Source organism: Watersipora subatra, chromosome 2 (assembly GCF_963576615.1).
Source record: "Watersipora subatra chromosome 2, tzWatSuba1.1, whole genome shotgun sequence".
Lineage (NCBI taxonomy): Eukaryota > Metazoa > Bryozoa > Gymnolaemata > Cheilostomatida > Watersiporidae > Watersipora > Watersipora subatra.
The window spans coordinates 19,748,456-19,773,418 of NC_088709.1; the positions used below are offsets into that span (position 1 = coordinate 19,748,456).

Consider the following 24,963-nt stretch of genomic DNA (forward strand, 5'->3'; position numbering starts at 1 on the left):
ACTGTCTTACTCTGCTGTGTTGTATGTGCAAAATATGTGGAAATGTGATTACAAGCTCTTAAAAGCTCAAAGACGAACAGTTAATTGCCCCCATCATGAGACCGTTGTAGATTAGAATCTCTTTCCAAAATGGGACGTAGTTGTACAAGATGGCTTCTGTTTACACTTACACGCAACCTCATTCGTCGAAATATCTTCACAAATATACTTCACGCATTCAATAAAACCATGTCTATTGTTCTTATGTGTCTATTTCATCGTCATTGTAATGCTGTCACTTTCAGAACTGATATTTTATAACCTACCATGACAATCCGTTTAATTTTTTAACCTTAACTCGACGGAGTACATATCATTGTCTGATAAACATGACGAGCCTGTTGGTCACCTGTGATAATCGAAAAATGCTGCAGAATTTATTCGTGGAGTATGGGTCACATGATCAGATCACGACTAGACGATTAGACCAAGCCGAAATAAAACTATAATGTAGCGAGCATCTATATTTGATATGGAATCTTCGGTAAAACCCGAAGTGTTTGTCATAAACTAGTGCTACGAGAAGTTTTATATTGAGCTTTTATTGGCCTTTCAATTTACGTGAGAACATCACGTGACAAAACAATAACCAAATGTACTGACTACGTCAGAGAAATAAACTGATTCCCATCTACAGTGGTTTCGGGATGGCTGGGATTAACTGTTCGTTTTTGAGCTTTTAAGAGCTTGTAATAACATTTCCACATGTTTTGCACTTACAGCACAACAGAGTAAGACATGGTGAATCTTTTGATACCAAATAACTGTTATGGGAATTTTGTTGCAAGTCAACTTTATAAAAAAAGTTTATTACTATTGGGTCATGAAAAGCAGAAATGGCCAGGAAGACACAGTTTTCCTGCTGGTGCAAAGAGTACTCTAAGAGAACAAGCTAACTTGGTGCAATGTAGAAGATAGCCTATTTGATCACTCATTGAGGATGATGCTTGCTGGTGCAGTGTAAATGATGGTGCAATGCAGAATATTGCTAGCGAGCTAACGCTTCTACAAGGATCCAGAAAAGGTTGTACAGTAGTTTGTCTTGTATGAAATGTGCACAAGAATCAATATAACCATACATGCAAAAATTTGTATGTATTTATAGTTTTATACCTTAGAAGGCAGGGCTTTAGCAAGTTCTAGAAAGTAATGTGGATGCATAAACTATCTTGAGTAGCTAGTTATATATGAGTTACATATATACGATGATTTGTATTTACGTAGTAGAAAACAGGCCTGCAAAGACATGATTAAACGAGAAAATAAAACATAGAATCAAAATGAAATAAATAAAACATGAAATCAAATAAAAAATGAAATGAATAAAACATGAAAAACAGGCCACACAAAGAAAATAAATTAATGATATACATTATACAGTACATTCGTTGTACAGTATTGATTTTATAAACCAGTCCACACCAGTAAATTAAACACTTGAAATCTTTCTGCCGATGTAGGCTCTTCTGTTTCTTCTACGTACTTGCCACTACTAAATGGTTGCTCCACTTGAATGCTGATCTCGTGCATGGCCTCGAACTCATTCAAGTCGTCAGTCCTAAGCTCCTCCTTGTGTTTGCTTTAACAAATTTCTTGTTTTTAATAACAATAGTTGCAATTGTTAATTGATTGCAACCATATTCCTTGGCAATATTAACAATACGAGCGCCTTCTTCCTATTTATTTATGACCTCCAACTTGTGTCATAGAAATCATTTTTCCTTCGTCTTGTAACGTTTGTATCAGTCTCAGATTCCATAGCTAACAAATTAAATATAGATACTTGTAGTTATATATGTATGCAGAATAAAAGTTTATAGTAAAATGGAGTGTAACGCTAAAAATTAATATTTGCTTAAATTGCTTACACACTTTTTGCAAACTTTTCCACATGAAATGCTGACCTGATAGAAGTCTGTCATTGTGTCTCTTCTAAACGTTGAGAAGATGTTTTCGGCGAACTGCATTTCGCCGTTTTTGTTATTTTAATGTACGTAATAAGCACACCGACTGCCAAATTTGAACACGGAGAATATTTTCTTGAATTCGTATGGTAAAATAAAATTTGTATGGCGAGGTGAAAATCTTACCATGTTCGACTTCGTAAGGTGAAAAAAATCGTATACCAGGTAATCGTATCCTGAGGGTGCACTGTATGTCTCACCATACTAGCCAAATTTCGACTGCTCCTCAAATTTAAAAACAACTGTTAATATAAACGAACAGAAGCAAACACAACATATGATTGGTGGTTACAAGTAGTTAAAATTTGTAGGTCAAAACGGCAGTTGCTTGAACAAAATAAACCGCTATTCACAAGTAAATACATGATGTAAAGATTTTGCTACATTTTTGTAATACCTTAACTAATATGGGAAAATAGTTAATAATAAAACAGAGAACCAATGAATATTCTTTTTTCAAAAGCTCAGAGGATTTTCTGCTCGTAAGTCCAAGGTAGTGGGTGCCTTATCCGTAGTTCTTTTCACGGGTGCATTTTAGCTTGCATTTATTCCAGCAAGCGTCTTAGTCTTCGTTAGCCGTTGAAACATATCATAATTTGAATTATTTAGTTGAATAAATAAGCCCTGATTGACTCAATATTATAGCTTTAGCATTGCTCCCATCCTCTCTTTGGCCCTTCTCAGTGCCACCAACATTTGATAAGGTGATGTCCTTTTACTTTAGTGGTGGGAAGTCTTTGTCATAAATTTAACGCAAATTTACTACATCATCTATATACATAGTGTATACTATGTATAGATATATAGGCTGCTATATATATATATATCTATATAGTAAATATCGATGTATATAGTGTATATATAGACTATATATAATATATATATATATGCTAAATATAGTATATAAATCAATTTGGTTAGCACTTTGTTAAAATTTGACGAAGCAAAGATTTTTATGCTTAGTCAAATTTTAATAAAACTTACCAAATTTATAGTAAGCTATAATACTTTAGTATCGAGCAGGGTTGGCATAGTATTTCTTATGGCGGTTATTACCACCGGTTTGTACCAGTTTTTACCGCCCCTGGAAAAACTCATTTTGTCCAAAAGTGGGAAAAGGCGCGAAAAACTAAAGAACCTCTTTTTTGACAAGTTGACTAATACTTAAGCAAAGAATAACAATACACTTATACCATTAGCTGTCATAGAGCTTCTTTATAGTTCATACATAGCTCTATATACACAGGCTAAGAAAGCGCATAACCTTTATAATTGGTTTATTTACTAAATATTGAATAAAAAGACCAGATCACAAGATAATATTCGTTTATTTACATATATTAAATAGTAATATTGAATAAAAAACAAAATTGATATGTGTGAAACATGACAGTAATCATAATACAATTAGAAAATAATTGAAAAACGAAAACACATGAAGATAATGCCAAGTAGTCGAGACCGGTGAACTGAACAAACGGATTAGAGTATTGAGAATTGATTGTCTAAGAAAATTTAATTCGGCCGAATCAGACCCTAAAGAAAGTTTTTTCAGGTTTTGGAATTAATCTACCTGCTTGGATGCTTTCTCCACTCCAAGCCTGTTGCGCAGCTTGGTCTGCACTAAGGAAAAAGTGCTAAGTAATACACGTTAAAACAGTTGTATTTTTGGACTGTAAAAGGCTCATCGTTATTTAACGTTGGCCCGTATCTTGGGTGTTGATTTTTTCTAATTTTTCCCACTTTCAAACACTATTTGATTTCTATTGCTATCGATTGATATAAATATAGAGTCACACAACTAACTGTTTAGTCCAATTTTCCATTTTTATTAAATTTCGTTGTTTAGCAAATAATTGGATGAAAAAATTCTGGTGTTATAATATTTCCCAGTTGTTCCCGGTTTTTACCAGTTGTTCCTGGTTTTCACCAGTTTTTCCCGGTTTTTGCCAGTTTTTCCTGCTGCCCTGGGAAAAACAGTTTTTCCCGGGAAAAATGCCAACCCTGGTATCGAGCACTTTATTCCAAATTTTAGTCTAAACTTTATTGTATATACATATATATATACAATATATACATATATACATGTATCTATACAATAAAGTTTAGGCAATATATACAATGAAGTTTAGGTGAAGCTGAGATGTTTTTATATATATACATGTATACTAGCAGTACTACCCGGCGTTGCGAGTCTATATATGTAATATAGACTGTTCTACAGTTTATATATATAAACTGTAGAATAGTTTTTATATATATATACATGTATACTAGCTGTGCTACCCGGCGTTGCGAGGGGATTAAAAATCAGCGTATAAAAATTGAGGGTTGTCTGCCACTTGCTATTAGCCTGGCACATTGCCAATGGAAAAATTCAGTAAGCTTACTAATAAGAGCTCGACTTGTAATGATGGTATGCCATGACTTTGCGTCATGGTATTTGCTCCCATATAGCGACATAGATGGCCTAGCGAGCCTATCAATCTCTGTGGGCGAATCGGTACGGCGTTGGACTGGCGAATGTGAGGGTTCGGTATCAAATTTTTTTCGGTACGGATTCTTTATTCCAAGATTCCAATAGCTATAATAGATGGACGCACCTACAGATGACACATGACCAACTTTGAGAAATGTATATATAAATTGTAAAATCGTTTGAGAATACAGCTCAAGTGAAAAATGGAAGCCTTTTTTATTGAAAAATGAAATTATTCCATTGAATTTTTCCAGTGAAAAGTTGAATTCTATATAGCCTGTAGAATAGTTTTGATAGGCTATTTATATATATATGGCCTGTAAAACAAATAAATGTGCAGCTCGGTGAAGTTGCGATAGCTTTTAGCAAACCAAATTTTGCATAACAACTTGGACCTTGAATCAATGGCACACACATTATGCTATGCATATATATATTATTAAACCATATTTATTTTGTCGCAAAATTTTATAAAAACCAAGTTGCATGCATATAAAACTTGTGTGTGAATTATTACAGCAATTGTAATGTAGCATGTTTAGCTGTTGAGCTAGTACAAAATTATACCGTTAAACTAGCATTAAGTTGAATATAAATTTATCTAACAGGTAAAAACTTACTATTAATGTTATAATTAATTAATAATATTTTGGTCCAATATCATTATATTCGATTAACTGACTTGAGCTTTTGACTAAGAGCCTAAATTTTCAACTGAAGATTCGACAAAAGGCATTTATATTGACAAATGGTCTTGCGACATATGTGTATTTCAGCCAATATAATTTTGGCACAATCACCATATACCGCATTGTAGGCCGTCACAAAACCATGAAATAGAAAATTCAGAAGCAATCAGAGTAACCTGCATAAATCAGCTATCCCAATCAGGTTTGCTGACAGCTGTATCAGTTGTCAACTTACCTTAAACGCAATTGTAACACAACTATGTTTTAATTGTTCAATGAACCTTTCAATGCTTATTTTCCTGCTTGAGTTTGGTTACTGTCCTTAAAAGTTAGGGTTATGACTTAACTAAAACACCTTAACGCAAAGAAAAATTGAAAGCAATTAATAAATGTTTATTTTGTAAAAACTTCATTTCCGTTGTGCTGAGAAGCTACTCGCTTTATAATGAGAATCTTACAAATGTTTTGATTTGCTTGAAAAATAAAATAGTAATCAACTAATCAAAATTTTTTCGGGTGACCACTAATAAGTAATAAGAAAACATCTGATTTACAGATTACGCTCAACAAAAAAGTTTTCATTGTTTTCAAACAAAGCTGCAGAATACATTTGAAAGCTAAGCTGTTAGCCTTCTGCAATTTGCTTGATATAATAGAAAGGTTGATTGGCTACACAGATAACTCCTCAACTCTAGATGCCAGACAACATGGCATTGAGCATTGAAAGATTCAGTAAAACGTTATATCAACTCATAGTCATATTTCACTGATAATCTTGCAATAGTGCCAATAATTTATGTACTAGTGTAGGATTGTCTTCATTAGTAAGCTAAGTTGGAATTCATTTACAGCCATTTACAAAATTACCAAATTCCGGTTATTTGCATCTGCATGTGCTACACAGCACTGCATGGTTTTTAAAGCCATATTTTTTTAACATACCATAACACATTTACAATAATATTTTTAATATTAGACTCATTATATCATGATGAATGTTATTTATGTTATTCTTTTGTAAAATTTAGTTGTTTTTCTACCAGGATGAAAAGAAATGAGTAATGCTGCTTCAATTCCAGTATCTAGTTGTTACTACAATTGCTATCATGCTCATGTACAGTTAGTTAGTGATCAGTTATTAGGCAATGAAAACAACAACTATTACTTGAGTTATGTAAGTGTTCAGTGATGCCTTCTCTAAATTATCTTTTTGCTAGCTTTTGAGTAGTTTTCGTATTAAATTGTGTAAGAGCTTGTTATTACCTTGTTTTTGCTATTGGCTCTAAAGGTGAATACTAATGTTACACTCAGATTGATATCCATTTGAAACATTTTGGTGGGTTTGCGCGCAATGCATCAATGTTGCTATAGATTATGACTCGTAAAATGATATTTTTTGTTCATTGCTAGCTTTATTAGCTTATTATTCATTATTCTTTATTAGCTTTATGATCCTTAAAACTGCTGAAGAATTCCTAAAACTTCTGTAGGATCCCTAAAACTGCTATAGACTCCCTAAAACTACTGTGAGATCCCTAAAACTACTGTAGAATCCTTACAAGTACTGTAGTATCCCCAAAACTGCTGTAGTATCTCTAGAACTACTGTAGGATTCCTAAAACTACTGTAGGATCCCTAAAACTTCTGTAGGATCCCTAAAACTACTATAGTATCCCTAAAACTGCTGAAGGATTCGTAAAACATCTGTAGGATCCCTAAAACTGCTGTGGGATCCCTAAAGCTACTGTAGGATCCCTAAAACTACTGTAGGATCTCTAAAACTACTGTAGGATCCCTAAAACTGCTTTAGGATTCCTAAAACTGCTTTAGGATTCCTAAAACTGCTATAGGATCCCTAAAGCTGCTGTAGGATCCCTAAAACTATTGTAGGACCCTGAAAATTACGGTAGGATTCCTAAAACTACTGTAGTATCCCTAAAACTACTGTAGGATCCATAAAACTACTGTAGGATCCCTAAAACTTCTATAGGATCCCTTAAACTACTGTAGGATTCCTAAAATTATTGTAGGATCCCTAAAACTGCTTCAGGATCCCTAAAACTACTGTAGGATCCCTTAAATTTCTGTAGGATCCCCAAAAACTACTGTAGGATCCCTAAAACTACTGTAGGATCCCTAAAACTACTGTAGTATCCCTAGAACTACTGTAGTATCTCTAAAACTGATTTAGGATCCCTAAAACCGCTGTAGTATTCCTAAAACTACTGTAGGATCCCTAAAACTATTGTAGGATCCCTAGAACTTCTGTAGGATCCCTAAAACTGATTTCGGATCCCTAAAACCGCTGTAGTATCCCTAAAACTACTGTAGGATCCCTAAAACTACTGTAGGATCCCTAAACCTACTGCAGGATTCCTAAGACTTCTGTAGGATCCCTAAAACTACTTAGGATCCCTAAAACTGTTATAGAATCTTTACAACTACTGTAAGATCTCGAAAATTGATGTAGAATTCTTAAAACTGCTGTAGGATATTTGGGTCTGAGCTACTTTACTCTGATGTTTATCATTGTCACCTCATAATTTTTTTAATTGAAAATTAGCCAGCTAAGAAATATGACAATCTCTTTTTTTATTGTTTCTTAACTTTGTTCTTCTAATAATAGGTGATTAGCGACCTTTTACATCTAGTTCATAACCACAATTTGTCAAACTGCTGGATTAAAAACTAAAGTGTGAATTTAGAACATGTTATTCATCTATCCAGATTTTCCGCTTTCAAATAACTGATTATTTAAAATCACTCCACTCACAATTACAAACTTTTGTTCAAGTATTTCTAGTGCAAGGCTATATGAAGTATTAGTATCAGATTGTAAACTGAGAGACTTTTAAGCGTTCTCTTAGCGAAATGAGGCATTATTATTACTGTGCATTCTTTAGAATTACTTTTGTCAATACTTTTCCCAAGGTTAATAAACTCTATGGGTTTGAATAGCCTCACATTTTTTTTGATATGCCAAAAACAGTTTGGAATGGGATATTCACATGAAAAATTTGGGAAAAAAGCTTTAACACTCATGTTTAATGTCAGAAAAGTGGACTCTATATTCAGGTCAAGATTTGTATCTGATTATTAATCTTTTAGGAGGATTTTAAGGATGGCCTCTTCAAGTGAAGATGTTTTGCTGATTGTACCATCTGTGTGGCATAAGAAGTCCTCAGGGAGTCTCTATCTAATGGCGGAGAGAGTAGCATGGATGTCTGGCAGCAAAGAAGTGTTCACTATAAGCCATAACTACATTGACATTAAAAGTTTGTATCTGACTCTATCTACCTGCAGTTTTATCTGTAAGCTTGTTGTTTTAGCGAACTCAAGGGTGTTTAATTGGTGTTTTAATATTTATGTATTTCAGTTGTCAACAGAGGACCTTTAGACGCATTAAAATGTTAGATTTATAAGAGTAAATACTGAAACATACGCTTGTTATTTACTTCTCTCGATGCACGTCCCCTGCAAGAAAAATCAGGCCTGTTGCACATACCTTTACTACATGCACTAAAATTTTAGAGTGTTGACAATTCAAACTATGGAAATTCATAGTTCTGCTGAAACTTGGCATTTAATGTTAATTAAATCACCAGATGGGACCTACAATAACTGTTGTTTTCAAATCATTTTAAATTTGATTTCATTCTCATGATTTAATCATTTGCTTATTGGGGGCATGATTTGATTTGTCATCTCCATAATTAAAAGTTGACAAATCAATTTGAATTTAAATAAATTCATTGTAAATATGCCACCTCAAAGTTAGATAACCGTAGTTCAACAGGATCAAATTATTTTAGTTCATAGCAGTACTCTTGCAAAGAGACAACTTATGATTTTACCATAACCTCATCCTAAAGAAACTGAGGTATTTGCCATATATAAGTCTGTGACTCAGTAACTTTACTTAAAAATTAGTCTGTATTTAGTGACTTTCAGTCAAGGAAAACACTTATCAAATGAAAACTTTGTCAATATAGAGCAACCCAAATTCTGTCTTAAAACTTATTGCTTTTGACATTAAACATTTACTATTAAACCTAAAAGTAGCAAATTTTGAGCTAAAAAACTATTAACAGGTAAAGATGCAAGGTCAATAACCATCAAAATTCATAGCATGAATACATTAAATTTCACGCATAAACATTCTGATCTGAAATAAACAGTTCGTATCTGAAAAATATAGTTTTTATGGAAAAAGATGAATGAATCAGACTGAAAACAAAATGACAGCAATCAGTGATTGAAATTTATAATGAATGAAAAATAAAAACTATGGATTACGTAAATTTAGCTATTTTCGCAATTGAATTTTTAGAAAACAGAACTTTTAAGGATGAACAGAACATGACTTTTTTTTTACCTCAAAAGCATAATTTTGACTTGATCAACTTCAAAAAGTCATTTTTTACTATAAAACATTCAAAGAGATGTTCAAATTTGGTTTTTAAGCAGTAATTAGGGTCAAAACCCTTTTGACATTTTAGCGTTGAGTTTTCTTAGTAATGAGTTTTTAACTTACCAATTATGTAGCAAATTACACGCAGTATTTGTTGCAATCTTGTAATATTGTAGGCAAAGTTGGTAATGTTGACAATAGATCAGACTTGGGCTGAATCTCTGTTCATAAAAATGTTGATGCGGTCAAAAAGTGCAAAGGATTCAGCATCATTAGCTCAATTTGTTTTTGTCAGATCAGACTTTGCAGTAAAAGTAACAATGAAAGATTCAAATATTATTATTAGAAGCGTAGTGATAACATTTAATATATTAAACACCTATTAATAGAACATTGTTATCATAGTTAGTATAGACATAGAACTTTAATAAAAGTTAAATAATTCTGACAAACGGTCAATAACAGTGTTAGATATTGTAAATTACAGTGTTTAAGAATTCTAATTTGAGTTCAAGACCATCAAATAAGCTACTTTAAGATCAGATAAAATCTCAACTAATTGAACTTGGTGTGCTGTTAAACTCTTGTAGGAGTTTTCTCTGGTTTAATTAGGGAAAAATAAATTTTTAAGTATGGTGGTAATTTACTAAAAATAATACAACAGCAGAGATATGTCATGCATTGTATGAGTGTTATGCATTCATATAATGCATAATATGCATTATATAAATATATACAATTATATGATATGCGTTATATCCTAAGTTAATACTAAACATTACTGGTAATATATTCTTCTACTTGCTTTTGACACTTGATGTTGGCAAGATTGTTATAGTCTATATTATTACTTTAAAAATCATGGAGTTTATTACATCAAATTTATTTAATACAATGAATACTTTGTTTGTTTAGTTCAGAAGATATCCCCTGACACGAAGGAAAAGGTACAGCTGCAACTTGTCATGCACAATGGTGAAGCAAATACGTTTCACTTTCGAAATGAAGGGGGCCGAGGGGCTCAGGTGAGGGACAGAGAAAAAGTGAAAGAATTACTCCAGAAACTTCTTCCACAATTTCGAAGCAAAATAAACTCTGAATTGGAGATGAAACACAAGTAATTGGAATCTTCTTCTATCTAGAGTGATATATGTAACTACTGAACACTTTTATATACAGTGTTCTACATGTAACTACTGAATACTCTTATATATAGTGTTCTACATGTAACTACTGAATACTCTTATATATAGTGTTCTACATGTAACTACTGAATACTCTTATATATAGTGTTCTACATGTAACTACTGAATACTCTTATATATAGTGTTCTACATGTAACTACTGAATACTCTTATATATAGTGTTCTACATGTAACTACTGAATACTCTTATATATAGTGTTCTACATGTAACTACTGAATACTCTTATATATAGTGTTCTACATGTAACTACTGAATACTCTTATATATAGTGTTCTACATGTAACTACTGAATACTCTTATATATAGTGTTCTACATGTAACTACTGAATACTCTTATATATAGTGTTCTACATGTAACTACTGAATACTCTTATATATAGTATTCTACATACAACTACTGAATACTCTTATATATAGTGTTCTACATGTAACCATTGAATACTCTTATATATAGTGTTCTACATGTAACTACTGAATATTCCAGTGTCAATCTCGTAAGTAGCTAACCATACATTTAGCATTTTTCGATTGTTTATAGGATGTTACAGGAAGACAAGCAGCTCTTCCAGCTATATAATGACTTGGTTGTAAGTGGTGTCATCTCAGCGGAGGAGTTCTGGTCCAACAGATCACATGTAAGCCGTTGCTTACCTTATTTTACATGAATTCTATAGAGTTATTTTCCTTTAATTCAGTTGTTTCCAAGTATATCAAATATGTAAAAGTTTATTTTAGTATTCACATTAAAGTAGCAGAGCTTGTTATTATTGGTTTCTTTTTTAACAATTCATGTGATTGTATGGCAGAAAATTGGTGCTGCACTACACCTAGTTAAGAAATAATATCCAACAAAAATTTCATTTCAAACTCAAGTTTTCTTATACCTGCTAATACTTAAACTGAGACATTAAGCGAAGGGTATCATGTTATAGTTTGGGATTAGGGTGGGGAGTGAGAAAGAATTGTAGACAAACACAAGTGAGGGAAAGAAACAATAGGTGGGAGGATCAGGTAGAAAAAGAAGTATAGTTAAAGAGAAGCGCCGAATTAATTTGTAAATGAAGACGAGTGGCAAAATGAGGCCTTATGGGCAAAGAAGAAGCGAAAAGGAGAGAATTAGGAAAGGCTTGAAACATTTAGAGAAATCGTCGTGGTACTATATACGTGAGCAAGGATAATTGATTAAATATATTCTTCGTCATTAATTTACAGTATCGCAATAATTATTACTCAATTACATCAGGGGATTGCTATGTGTTGGCTTGAAGGGTTTCAGCTGTGCAAATCGTTGTTAAAGCTCATAAACAGTGAAAAATATTTGCCATGGTCAGTGATGGTGTCTATATTTGACAGTCATACTTTTTATAACTTTTTGGCTATATAATCCAGACTGGCCAAATAGTATGAAGTCACCAGCACTGTGATTATAGTATGTTAAATAGAAACCTTGCTCTGGGTCTCATTTCACTAATATCTAACTCACCTAAAATATCACTCATATCACATCTTATATTACGGCTTGTGATATGATATCAGTTCACAATATGACTCATATTATGCCTAGCGCACTCACATACAATATGACTCCAATTAACTTTTATGGTTCAATAGTAATGTATTGAATCCTATTTTATAGTTGACAAAAGAGAAGATATCAGACCAAAACCAGAATATTGGTGTGTCACCATCATTCTTGTCGGAGATAAAGCCAACATCAGATGGTAGCAACAGTATCAGCTACAACCTTACTAGTGATATGATAGACTCAATATTTCGAACATATCCTCAGGGTGAGTAATTTACCAGTCAGTATGAAGGTAAGAGGCATATTATCAGGATAAATCCATTAACTGCATCATAATTTATGTTCAAGTATATCTATATATAAATCTCAGTCTGTCGTCGTTTGGTCTGTCCAGCTATAGCTATTAAAATATAGAAAGGAAAGATCCGTTTCGTGCTGGATTTGATCTCGGAACTTCCCATTCACCAGGCGATAACCTAACCAGTTAAGCTATATGACTAGCATATGAGTAGTTATGTGGCGATATGAGTCATCATCTCGGTTAAATTTCGCAAAGCACTTTGCATTACGCAACGTAACTAAAGCTTGCTCTCACTGCCCTTATCAGTAGGTTTAACAATACGAATAGTAGCTTGCTCAAATTATTCATTGGCAATGTGCCAGGCTAATGGCAAGTGGCAGGCAACTACATCACCTCCCACTGTTTATAAGCTGTCTTGTAATACCTGCGCAATGCCGGGCATTCGTCTAGTACAAGTACATAATTGAACTGCCTAGATGTAAAGTAGTCTACTTCAAGTACTGTTACATAATTTACTTAGTCCTGTTGCCCATTTCAATGCTTGGCTAAACACCGCTAAAAGATATCACCAATGTGTAGCGTAGATGTTTGTTGAGGCTATTTGTTGACACGCTGATGCTACTAAACGATGCGTTTTGTTGATAAATTATTGACCAATAAGAATTGACCTCAGTTGTATAAAAGCAATTATGTCCTTGGTAGGTTTTCTAGTACTTTTAATGGAAGCGTCGTACTGGAACCAATACCGCTTGTGAATTATCGTCAGAATATTTGTATTTAAATATTGATCATTAACCATTTTTGATAGTGATGGAGTTTGTGCGGCTATTTACCTCACTATATTTTGCTCAAAGAAAAGATGCTACACATTAGGGATGAAAACAACCAAATACTTAAGTTCTTGACTTGAAACAGATCGATATTTTTAACCTATTTGATTGCCAAAAAGTATCTGAAATGTTTATAAACAAATGTTATTTATAATAATGACTTTTGGATATATTTTATGAGTGACAATGTCTTTGTTCATATATAAATTGTGATCGCTATTCACAAGCCAATCTTGGACACAACTAGCGTGTGATGGAAATAAATAAAATTTAATCGAGATCGTAAAATTGTCATGTGTTCCTATTCAGTAACTAGCGTTACAGTTCGGCTGATTTCTGTTTACTTCTGGTAGTCATTGTTGACTCATCTTTTGTTCTACTTTTTTACACTTCCATACTTTGACTTGTCACATTGAGCTCGTACAGCTAACACGTCAATATTACAATATGTACATCTTCTAAGCTATGACTAGAGATCACTTCTCCGCTTTAGTTATAAACAACAATTGGTGTCGGAACTGGGATTATCAGAGTTATTAAAGGCACAAGCATGGCAGAGAATATTACAGAATTGATAGCAGCAATGCAAGCTCAACAGCAGTTTACAGCGATTCGTAGGTGACTTGCTACTAACCAAACGGCCCAATTAACTGTACGACCATCATCTATAAACTTACCGAGGTTTGATGATTATTGCAGAGAAAAGCAATCGGGGGTACAGTACTCAACAACGGGCATGTTTGCTGTCATGGATTGGTGCGGAAACCTATGAGTTACTAACAAAGCTGTATGGGTAGGACGACATTACAACAAAAAGGGTTTGATGAGCTAAACACAAAGCTCACTGAACACTTTGCTGATAAGAAACATGTACAAGCAGCTAGATATGAGTTTTATAACTGCAAAAGGAAGCCTAATCAGTCCTACTCAGATTGGGCAGCTGATTTGTGAGGCATCGCCCACAATTGCTATTTTATTTGCAAAAATACAGGATATGGTGAAAGCTATCTTAATGATCAGATTAGAGACATCATAATAAAGGAAACTTCTCGTGCTGACATAAGACGCCAATATCTGTTAGATACACATCCAAGTCTTCAAGATGTGCTTAAAAAAACTTTCACTTTTATTACTGCATCAGAGACTGGCAGGGTTTTTGAAAGGTTTGACAGCAGTATAATCAACCACTCATTAAATGGCATTGTCATACAAGGGCCAACACCCCAGCCTTAGAGCACAATATACACAACAACATATTAGCGGTAAGACCACCAGAAATAGGCAAGACATCTAAACTCAAATCTTGCCCACAGTGTTTCATGCAGCATGACCGAAAACAGTGTCCTCATCGCAACAAACTGTGTAACTTCTGTTAAGGTCTTGGGCATATCAGTTTTGTGTGCATGAAATTATCTAAGACTAATACAGCTAATGCTTACAATGACAATAATTGTAAGCGTTAGCTGTCGATGAAACAAGCAGCGTTTTCCAAATCTTGGACATCTATGAGCGAAAAGGCAAACAACTTTGGAGAAAGGCCGCTGTAAATGGCATGCAGGCTAAGTTTCAATGACACACAGGCGCTGACTGACAGCTAGACAGCTAGATTCTTCTTTATATCAACTCTCAGAAACGTCACTTCGTGCCTACGACAACACCGCTCTCATGATAAAAGGACAACATTTTGTTGCTGTACACATTGGTCAAACTCTACAAAAAAATTGCCAATGCTGACTCTAACCTTGGCACAGACTTTCTTGGACTCGACTGTAGTGATGAAGTTGGGTTATCTCAGCAAGATCTTTCCTTTGTTGCACATGCTATATCAAACGCCTACACAGACCAAACTCTCAAATCACACATAGAGTCGATCTCAGAACAGTTTCCTGACGTATTCAAAGTTGGTGTAGGTTATTGCAAACCACATCATGTCTCCAATCAACTGAAAGGAGCTAAGCCTGCCTTTTTCAAATCTCGTGTCATACCTTGAACAAAGCAACAAGCTACTAAAGATGAATTAGACCGTCTAGTCTCGGAAGGTGTTCTAAAATGTGTCGACTTGAGTGACTGAGCTGCGCCCATAGTCATTGTATCTAAACCATCTGGTAAAGTGAGAATCTGTTGCGACCTCAAACAACTCAATCTCAGTATATCTGTAGATCAGCATCCTTTGCTACAGCTTGACGATTTAATGGAGAAGCTTCAAGGGGGTGTGTATTTTTTAAAGTTAGATCTTGTATATGAATATTTACAACTAGAGCTAGCTTACGCTTTCACGAACCTGTGTGTCATCAACACCCATTTCGATCTCTTCAGATATGAGACTATGTTCTTTAAAATTGTCTTGAGCCCTGCGCAATTTCAGAGTTGTTTGGATTCTTTGTCTCAAAAACTTCTTGGTGTGGCTGCCTATCTTGATGATCTCATCATAGCTGGAAACACAGAAAAAGAACATTGAGATAACCTAAAGCAGGTTCTAGCAAAACCACAGGAACATGGTTTTCGTGTAAAGGTGAAAACACGCTCGGTGATATTTAGCGCAATATCGCGATGCGTGCGCTAATTTGCGCTAGAATTCGCTCAGCGAGTTCATGCAGAGCGATAAAGCTAGACATTCTCATCACAACTTAATTGTTAGCGAGTTGCATTTTAATTGGCTGGTTTTTCCCAGAATGCAATTTTATAGCAGGTAATTATTTCTTATCGATGTTCACCAACGTACAGCAGCAACATTTTGCTATTTTTTTATGATTGAAACATCAGAATGAACACTGAATTGTTCATAAATTCAATGAAAGCACTCCCAGTCCTGTACGACATAACATGCAAAAATTACAAAAAAATCTTAGTTGAAAACCAACACTTGAAGTCAATCATTGCACAAGTTGACCATCTTGAGAGGTAAATATTTAATATATTAAATATGGAAAACTATTATAAAGTAAACTACATATGAAAATCGTAAACTATTACTGTTAAAAATGAAAGAACCGTTTTTTCTTGTCTTCTTGTAGTGTACAATCCGTGAAAGTGAAATAGGCCTAATAACAAAAGCGGAAGTTGTTTACATTGTTGCCTAGACGGCACCATATTGACTTACCTCAATTTATTAACAACCCTGAAGAAACTAATGATGCGGAATCTCATTGGCAGTTTGTGGCCGTGCCCACTATATTTTATTCCTGAGAAGCAAATACCAGGTGTAAACCTTAGTCGTTGAACAATGAAATTGGCTGCTGGTGTTGAGTCTAGAACTGTATTACCGGTAATTTAATAAAATGTTGAAAAAATGTTTGTATAGGCTAATTCTTCACTCAAATTTCAGATACAAGGTTTTTGTAAGCATAACTTTCATGCACATAACTTCGTAATTATTTGCAAGTTGATAATTCTTTTTGACAAAACTATGATATAACTCCCTACACACAGAGTCTTATGATGAACGTCAGCCTTACTTGTTATTGTAGAGTTGATTTAGTGTAATGGGAAAGTTTGCTGTTGACTATTAAGTGCGGATACAATTCTTTTTATTTGTAGCAGTAAATAAGATCAGTGCTGTTATGTATTCCTCTGATTAGCAGCAAACTTCAGTCTTTTTTACAGAGTTGTCCTCCATTTACTTAAATTCCTTTATACAGAGTTGTCCTCTATTTACTTAAATTCCTTTTTACAGAGTTGTCCTCTATTTACTTAAATTCCTTTATACAGAGTTGTCTTCTATTTACTTAAATTCCTTTTTACAGAGTTGTCCTCTATTTACTTAAATTCCTTTTTACAGAGTTGTCCTCTATTTACTTAAATTCCTTTTTACAGAGTTGGACTTTACTTACTAAAATTCCTTTATACAGAGTTGTCCTCTATTTACTTAAATGTCTTTATATTGTAGAATTATTTTTTTTATATTTTCTTTTTACTGCTGTTTCTGTTGAATTGAATACTCAGTATTTTCCAAGTTCTTCAGCAATACTTAAAAAAAGTTTTCTTTATCAGCGTTGTGCTATTAACTATCGATTCTATGAAGCTCACTGCAAGTTCCTATTTTATTGTCCTAATAAAAAGACAATATTGAAATGCCGCTAAATAATCAGATGTACTATTCTAGACCTCAAGCTTTTCGAAAGTTCAGTTTATATTTTTCAACTGTTGTCTACTCGTAACCATATCACTTATTTCTCCATAAGTGAGCCAAATACTTCCACGGAACTTCGTTATAAAACCAAAATTTGATTTTGCATGACTTCACACCCGCTCTCCTTAAACAGTTTCATAGGGCAAAATGATGACAGATAACTCTTTACCAATTAATTAGTTATGACAATCCGTGCCATACATTTAGTATTGTTTCAATTTATTGCAGTGAAAAAAAAGCATTTTGAGTGCGTACCCCACGAGATGTGTGAGAGTGAGTTCTGGACCAAGTTCTTCCAGTCGCACTACTATCACAGAGACAGAATCAACTTGGGGTCTAAAGACGTTTTTACTGACTGTGCAAAAACAGATGATACTGGTGAGTCATGTGACCCTTATAGAACACTCTTCCACTAGTCTGATGGCCGATGGTATTAATATAAACTCATGTGGAGCTGACACATGAAATACTAAATATGGTTAAAGAATTCTGAGCTGATATCAATAGCCTCATCATTCTATTGTATATTCTATTGTATATTCTATTGTATATTCTATTGTATATTCTATTGTATATTCTATTGAATATTCTATTGTATATTCTATTGAATATTCTATTGTATATTCTATTGAATATTCTATTGTATATTCTATTGTATATTCTATTGAATATTCTATTGTATATTCTATTGTATATTCTATTGAATATTCTATTGTATATTTTATTGTATATTCTATTGTATATTCTATTGTATATTTTATTGTATATTCTATTGTATATTCTATTGTATATTCTATTGTATATTTTGGAGGGTAGTGTTATTAGCGATGGAGGCTATTAGCGAATGGCGAGCCACATACAGTGAACCCTCGGGATCCGACTTTGATCCATTCCAGGGTTGACATCGTATGGTGGAAAAATCGTATGCGGGTGTATAGAAACCATAGTAATTATATAATGCAAACATCCCCTGGTATAAATCGTCACAATTTTATATAAGTGCTGTACATATTAAGAACTAGTAACAAAATAGTATGTTAACCTTAGTAACTATAGTTATCTACAATAACTTTATTGTATTTAGTGGTTATGATCTGCAATAGAATGTAACATTATCATATACCGTAGGGAGTTCTTACCTTCAAGATAGACGTACGTATAACATAAACTTTGAGTTCACTTTAAATAAGTTTAGCTTGCTAAACACACACGCACTTTAAAGCTAAGCTGTAGTATGTATATACAACTATTTTACTGAATTTCAACTTTTTATCACTAAAATTTTATCACTTATCAGTTTCGGTCTCTGCTTTTACTATAACTTTCAGCAGGCCTGTTTGATACCTTTTTCACCTAATTCGGCAAGAAAGCCCAAATGATACCGTTTTCATAATGAAGTGGACTTTTGTTAGCAGGTTGAGAGAAGTTGTCTGACCTTTAGTTGGAAGAGATCGCAACTCCAGTTTTGTTACTGGTTTTAAAAAGGGAAGGTATGACCTTTTACACACGAAAATTGCTGAACTGCAAGAAATCGGTCACCGTGTCTCTTTCAGGCGCTGTGAAAATGTTTTTGACGATCAGCATTTTGGCGTCTTTGTTATTTTGACATACATAATAAGCACACCAACTGCCAAATTTGAACTGAAGGCAAAAATTTGTTGAATTTGTGTGGTGACAAAAGAATTATATGGTGAGGTGAAAAAGTCATCATATTCCACTTCGAAATGTTAAAAAATTGTATATCAGGGTTTTTGTATCCTGAGAATGCACTGTACTAGTTTTAAGAGTCAAGTGAAATCGTTGCCTTCTCTGCAGAAATGGCCAAAGATCTGATGTCTGAGGTGGCAGGAGGCATGGTGGACATGACTTCTCTTGCTGACAATCCTATAGGAGAGGTAAACTGTTTGTTTTTACTATTGAAACCATTAGCGTTGATACATAATTTCCCACCCTTACAGTCGACCCCTTTATAGTCAGTTCTGTTACAGTCAACACTCTTATAATAGTCGACAATGTTACAGTCAACACTTTTACAGTCAGGAATGTTACAGTCAACATTATTATAGTCGACACTGTTACAGTCAACACTTTTATAGTCAGGACTGTTACAGTCAACTCTCTTATAGTCAGGACTGTTTATAGTCAACACTTTTATTGACAGCACTGTTACAGTCAACATTTTTGTAATCGGGCCTGTTACAGTCAGCGCTCTTACGGTAGGCACTTACATTTGCCACCCTTATAGTCAGTACTGCTACCATCTATACTGCAATGTTCGATACTGCTACAATCAACATCCTTAAGTTTATCACTGTTACAGTCACCACCTTTCTGATTGTAATAGTCAATTCTGTTACAGTATACATTTTCATGGTTTTCATTTACGTTGCATTCATTCTTGATGCATTGATGCTGTCCTAGTCAATGCTGTTCTAGTTAGCAGTGTTCGCCATGATGTCACAGTCAGTGCTTGTATTGCAGGACTTTGGTGAGTCAGCAACTAATGATCTGTTAGGAAAAGCATCCTCGACCGCAGCCAATAGTAACCAAACCATCATAAAAAGGTTTAACCATCATTCCACAAGAATACTCAAAACAGCTGAAGAGAAGTCAAGGCAGCATGCTACAGAGGAGCCTTCTCGGCCTGAAAATACGGACAGTCAAGCGAATAAGGTTAGGATGTTACTTATAGACTCAAACACACTAGGCGATATTTAGGCCTAATGTGTTACTGCTATAACTGAATATGTCCTCCCTTGTCCGCATATCTGAAGGTTCTATGTTCAAATTCATTTCAAAGCAGATTTTTCATTCATCAAACTTTATTGCTTTAACTGGACACACGGATGACAGACCAACAAACAAACCAACATTGAGATTTATAAATATAAATTAGTAGCCTAATTAGCCTAAAATTTGACCAAACTTGTAGAAGATCGGCCTCAGTAAAATACAACATTGTGATATTGGCTAGTTGATCCAAATGACACTTCGCAAGATCGGTCTTCCTTAATCCAATCGATGGCATCACATCCGATTGATAATTGCAACAGTCTTAACATTTTATTCTGTCTGTGATAAACATGAGAGAAACGTCTGGAGAGGTCATGAAAACTGTGTCAACATTTTAAGACTCAACCTCATGTGTCTACTAGTTGTCAGCCATATTTATCGGTTCACTAAGTTATAATATTTTGGCACAAATAGGTTGATCTTTCAAGGTCGATTTTGTTCATGAGCATTATTTTACTGATAGGATTGATACTTTAAATCGGGTCGTCGTAATTGCGTCAATCTACTTTCTCGGGATCTCTACTGATGTAATGTCACTGCATGACTGTATTTTCATCGATCCTTTAACTTTTTTAGAGCTTTTGTCAATCAGATTAATGTCTTGGACAGCGCTTGTAATAATCCTTAATCCTTTCCTCTTTGGCTCGTAGGTAATACTTTGCAATCACTTATCATCAGGTTGTTGTGAATATTTCCACGTGCCTCATCTACAAACTAGCTACAGTTTTCCTGATAATACCTAGTTATACAAGGGTAATTATCTTCTCCTTCCGATTAGTAGGAATGTTCACCTGCCTACTTGCTGGTTAGTCCAACACGACGACTGGGTGCAGGTGTTATATAGGCATATAATTTACAAGTCTGACCAGACAAGGGTTTCCTTAAAATATTGAGAAGAAGGATTGAACTTAAAGATCAGAATGGATGCAGCTCTGTTCCTGAAGCCTGTGTTCCTGAAGTCTGTACAATCTTTTTTAGTTTCATATCTCATATTAAATTAATGTGGAATTTATTATTTCTGCATGTAAAGAAGCATTCAAGGTTTACTTGGCTCTTCGACTCTTCGATTTGTTATTATACTCGCACCCACTATTAGAGTGTATTGACACACTGATGTTTACTGCCACACTCAAGTGTACTGGCACATTACAGTGTAATTGGCACACTTATTGCAGAGCTGTTTCTTTTTATCATCACTAGTACCCTGGTAGTCTCGTGTGCCGTGAGAGATCGTCATGCGTGCCAATAAAGCACCGAGAGTGGTTATCTGCACAATTATCCTGAAGTGCCAGAAGGGGGAAAATTAGTTCAGATGTACGAGTGTTGGGCTGTTAAGTTGAGTGTAAAGGGTTCAAATCCTGTATGACGCGACAATTTTTTTCATATTCCAATTGTGGCTTCGAACAGATGGACAGACACGGCTCATATCACAGTAAAGTTTAAACCACTTTGCATTCTAAGACCTAATGGTAGAGACCATCTAAACTTGGCTTTATCCGCTCATGTTTTATATGAACTATTTCAGTCCATAAAAGGCTGTTTATGGGTTACAAAAGTCACAACTCAAAGACCTTTTTATATATATATAGCAAAAATACTGTTCCGCACTTGTCATACACAAGCCATTTGTCAGCAGGTCTGTTCACTCAGTGTTGTGATGCTTTTGTAATATTGCCCAAGATGTTCTCTGCAGTAGGCCATAGCTGTGTTTGAGCACATCTTTCTGACAATCAACGAGTGTGAAAACTTTTGCTTAGCTCTGCTCTCATTGTTGCTGGCAGGCATCACACTTGAACCAACCATTACACAACAGTCAACAAGAATTGCTACATCACTACTCGAGCAGGCTGCGTGTATGCAGTAGGGATGTAGCAATTTTTGTGGGCTGTTGTGTAATGGTTGGTTCATGTGTGATGCCTGCCAGCCAGAATGGGAGCAGAGCTAAGTTAATGTTTTCACACTCGTTGATTGTCAGAAAAAGTGCTCAAACACAGCTGTGACCTATTGCGGAGAATATCTTGGGCAATATTACAATAGCATTACAACACTGAATGAACGAGCCTGCTGACAAATGTTTTGCGTATGACAGCTGCGGAACAGTACTTTTGCCACATGGATATAAAGAAGTCTCTTAGCTGTGACCTTTTGACCCATATAAACAGATTGAAGGTTGGGAAAAAAGGTTGCATCATACAGAATTCGAACTCGCGGCAGAACAACATGACTGAAAAACTTTACGTACAAGCATTTGTCAGAGTATTAAGCAGACAAGAGCAGGCTGCATGTCTGTATACTGACAAATGCATGTACTTATAGTTTTCTGTTGACAGCGGAAGATGGAAGAACTGACCACCCTTGAAGACCTGCAGAGTGATGCACCGCACAGCAAAAAATCTCAACTCAGCCTCAGCAAGGTGTCTCGCTATTTTCATGGTCCGGTGGCGGATAATCCTCAGCCTACTTACAGGAGCACCGAGTCTATGATGAGAGCCGCTAATGCTTTGGTGCAAGAGGTACGTATAGTACTTTCAGTTTGGGCTTCGATTTTCAGTTGCTTTGTGTTTGCTAGTTGTTACTCTCCCCCATATCTTTGATTCCAGATAAGTCACAGATTTTCACACAGCAGTCATAGTAGACCTCAAGTTTCCTGGCATGCTTAACAACTCCTAAACAACTTAGCAGGCTCTAAAAGAGGCATGCTCACAGAGGAAGGAGCAAAATGTCTGGTTTGGTTTCAAACTAAAAAAAACAAGCATTCACTCTGCTAAACTTGGCCTAACATTTTCCTGATCTTGCAAACAACAGAAGCGTGATGTCATGTACTAGAAATGAAACCTATAACGATATTGGTATTGCTGTGAAGAGTCATCAGTCTTTGTATCATCAAGTTAGTTCAATCTGTAAGAGTCACGGCGATCAACTCTTTCAGCAACTCTATTTTTTATCTTTCTGCAGCACCAATCCTAGTGAAGCAACTCTGAAACTGAGAAGCAATAGTTTTCCATTTTCAATCAATTTTATCAAGACGGCTGTTAATAGACTGCTTGTAATTCTAACGTGAAGGTCAAATATCTAAAGGCAGGCAGCCTAAAGGGGTGGCTGTACAGCTGCTGAACAAAATATTTTTGTTAATAATTTATTAGCAATAATTTTAGTTTAAACGGTTATGTTTTCCAAATTATGCCATACAAGAATTATAAAAAAGGGAACAGGTAGTCGGTCAAATTAAATTACTGGTTTGGAAATGGTCTGATGTAGTCGGAGGGAAAATTCTTGAAACCAAACAAGCTCGACTTAGTTTGAAATTTCTGTGTCACTCATAACACTTAATAAATGCTATACGCAATGTATTGTTTTTAAAGCGGTTGATTCACTCATGTTTCACACAAGGCGTGGAATCGTTCTACAATAGGACAGGAAATCGCTTAAGCAATGCTAATTTTTGAGTTCTGCTCAGGCTCATGGGGCCACATTGCAAATTTGCGTTTGTCGAATTATGTACCTTCCTTATATGACCAACCCTTTAGCCAGTGGCCAGATTTATTGTTTGTAGGTTTAGCCTTTGCCATATCTGCTTATGAACCTCCGCCCTTTACACACACCCTGCTTATTAACAATACTTCTGGTTGAATGCATTGCAGTCCAAAGACCAGAACTAAACTAGAATTAACTGAAAACCGCATGATTTTGAAGATAATCTGTACAATTTCACAATCTTTATTCTTAGTTTCCTCGAAGGATTTTCTAGTTGTCTGCCCTTGTTATATATCAAAATATGGCGCTTGATCTTTCACTTTTCTTGCATTGTTTATTAAAACAGCTTTTAATGAATCCTTGAGGCATCGTCATAATGTATTTAATCTTATTGAAGGCATGCTAATGCTTTACCAGCATCAATGCGACACTATCAATGCCGTATCTACATCATATCGACATCGTATCGATACTGTATCGGTAGCGTATCGACATTGTTTTGACATCATACCGACATTGTATTGACATCACATTGACTCTGTATTGCTTGATGCTGTATCAATTTCATCTCAATACAGTGTTGAGAAAATATACTTATATTGATTATCAACACTGCATGACTGGCATTTAGGCAATCGCACCTTCTCTGCCACCAAATCTACACTGTACACTGTACACTGTACAGCATCTAGACAATACCTAATAATTGTACACGGCTAGCAAAAAAGATTATATACCGTATATATATAGCCAAGGCTTGACCACTATAATAGAAACTCACATACTTTAGCTCTTTATCTGACACCAAAATATCCTCTTATATGCTGCACTCACTGATGCATCAATGAGCCCACACTAGACTGTGTACTTGTGTGAGCATAGATGTACCATAGTTTACAGTCACTGGACGATAGCGCAGTTATAGTTTACCTGTTACAGTAGTGAATATGAGGGCTTGATTTGAGTAATAACTAAGACTACATTGATTTTATTGACAAGAGCAATTGATGTTACTGGTATGAGAAATCTAACTAGGCCACAATACAGTAATACTTCAACTTACGAGTGCTCCAACGTACGAGAAACTTGAGATACGAGCCAGCGTTTAAGCAAGTTTTAGCAC

At 34.9% G+C, this 24,963-nt stretch overlaps 1 protein-coding gene across 1 annotated transcript in view; it reads left to right on the top strand.

Moving 5' to 3' along the window:
* The window catches only part of LOC137388840 (general transcription factor IIH subunit 1-like), a 39,218-nt gene that overhangs the window by 8,274 nt on the left and 5,981 nt on the right, over positions 1–24,963 (top strand). The window contains exons 2-9 of the mRNA XM_068075302.1: positions 8,280–8,446; positions 10,498–10,699; positions 11,327–11,423; positions 12,425–12,578; positions 17,802–17,951; positions 19,389–19,468; positions 20,055–20,246; positions 22,697–22,879. Coding sequence (XP_067931403.1) covers positions 8,293–8,446; positions 10,498–10,699; positions 11,327–11,423; positions 12,425–12,578; positions 17,802–17,951; positions 19,389–19,468; positions 20,055–20,246; positions 22,697–22,879 — 1,212 coding nt within the window. The 5' untranslated portion in view covers positions 8,280–8,292. The remainder of the gene's footprint in view (positions 1–8,279; positions 8,447–10,497; positions 10,700–11,326; positions 11,424–12,424; positions 12,579–17,801; positions 17,952–19,388; positions 19,469–20,054; positions 20,247–22,696; positions 22,880–24,963) is intronic.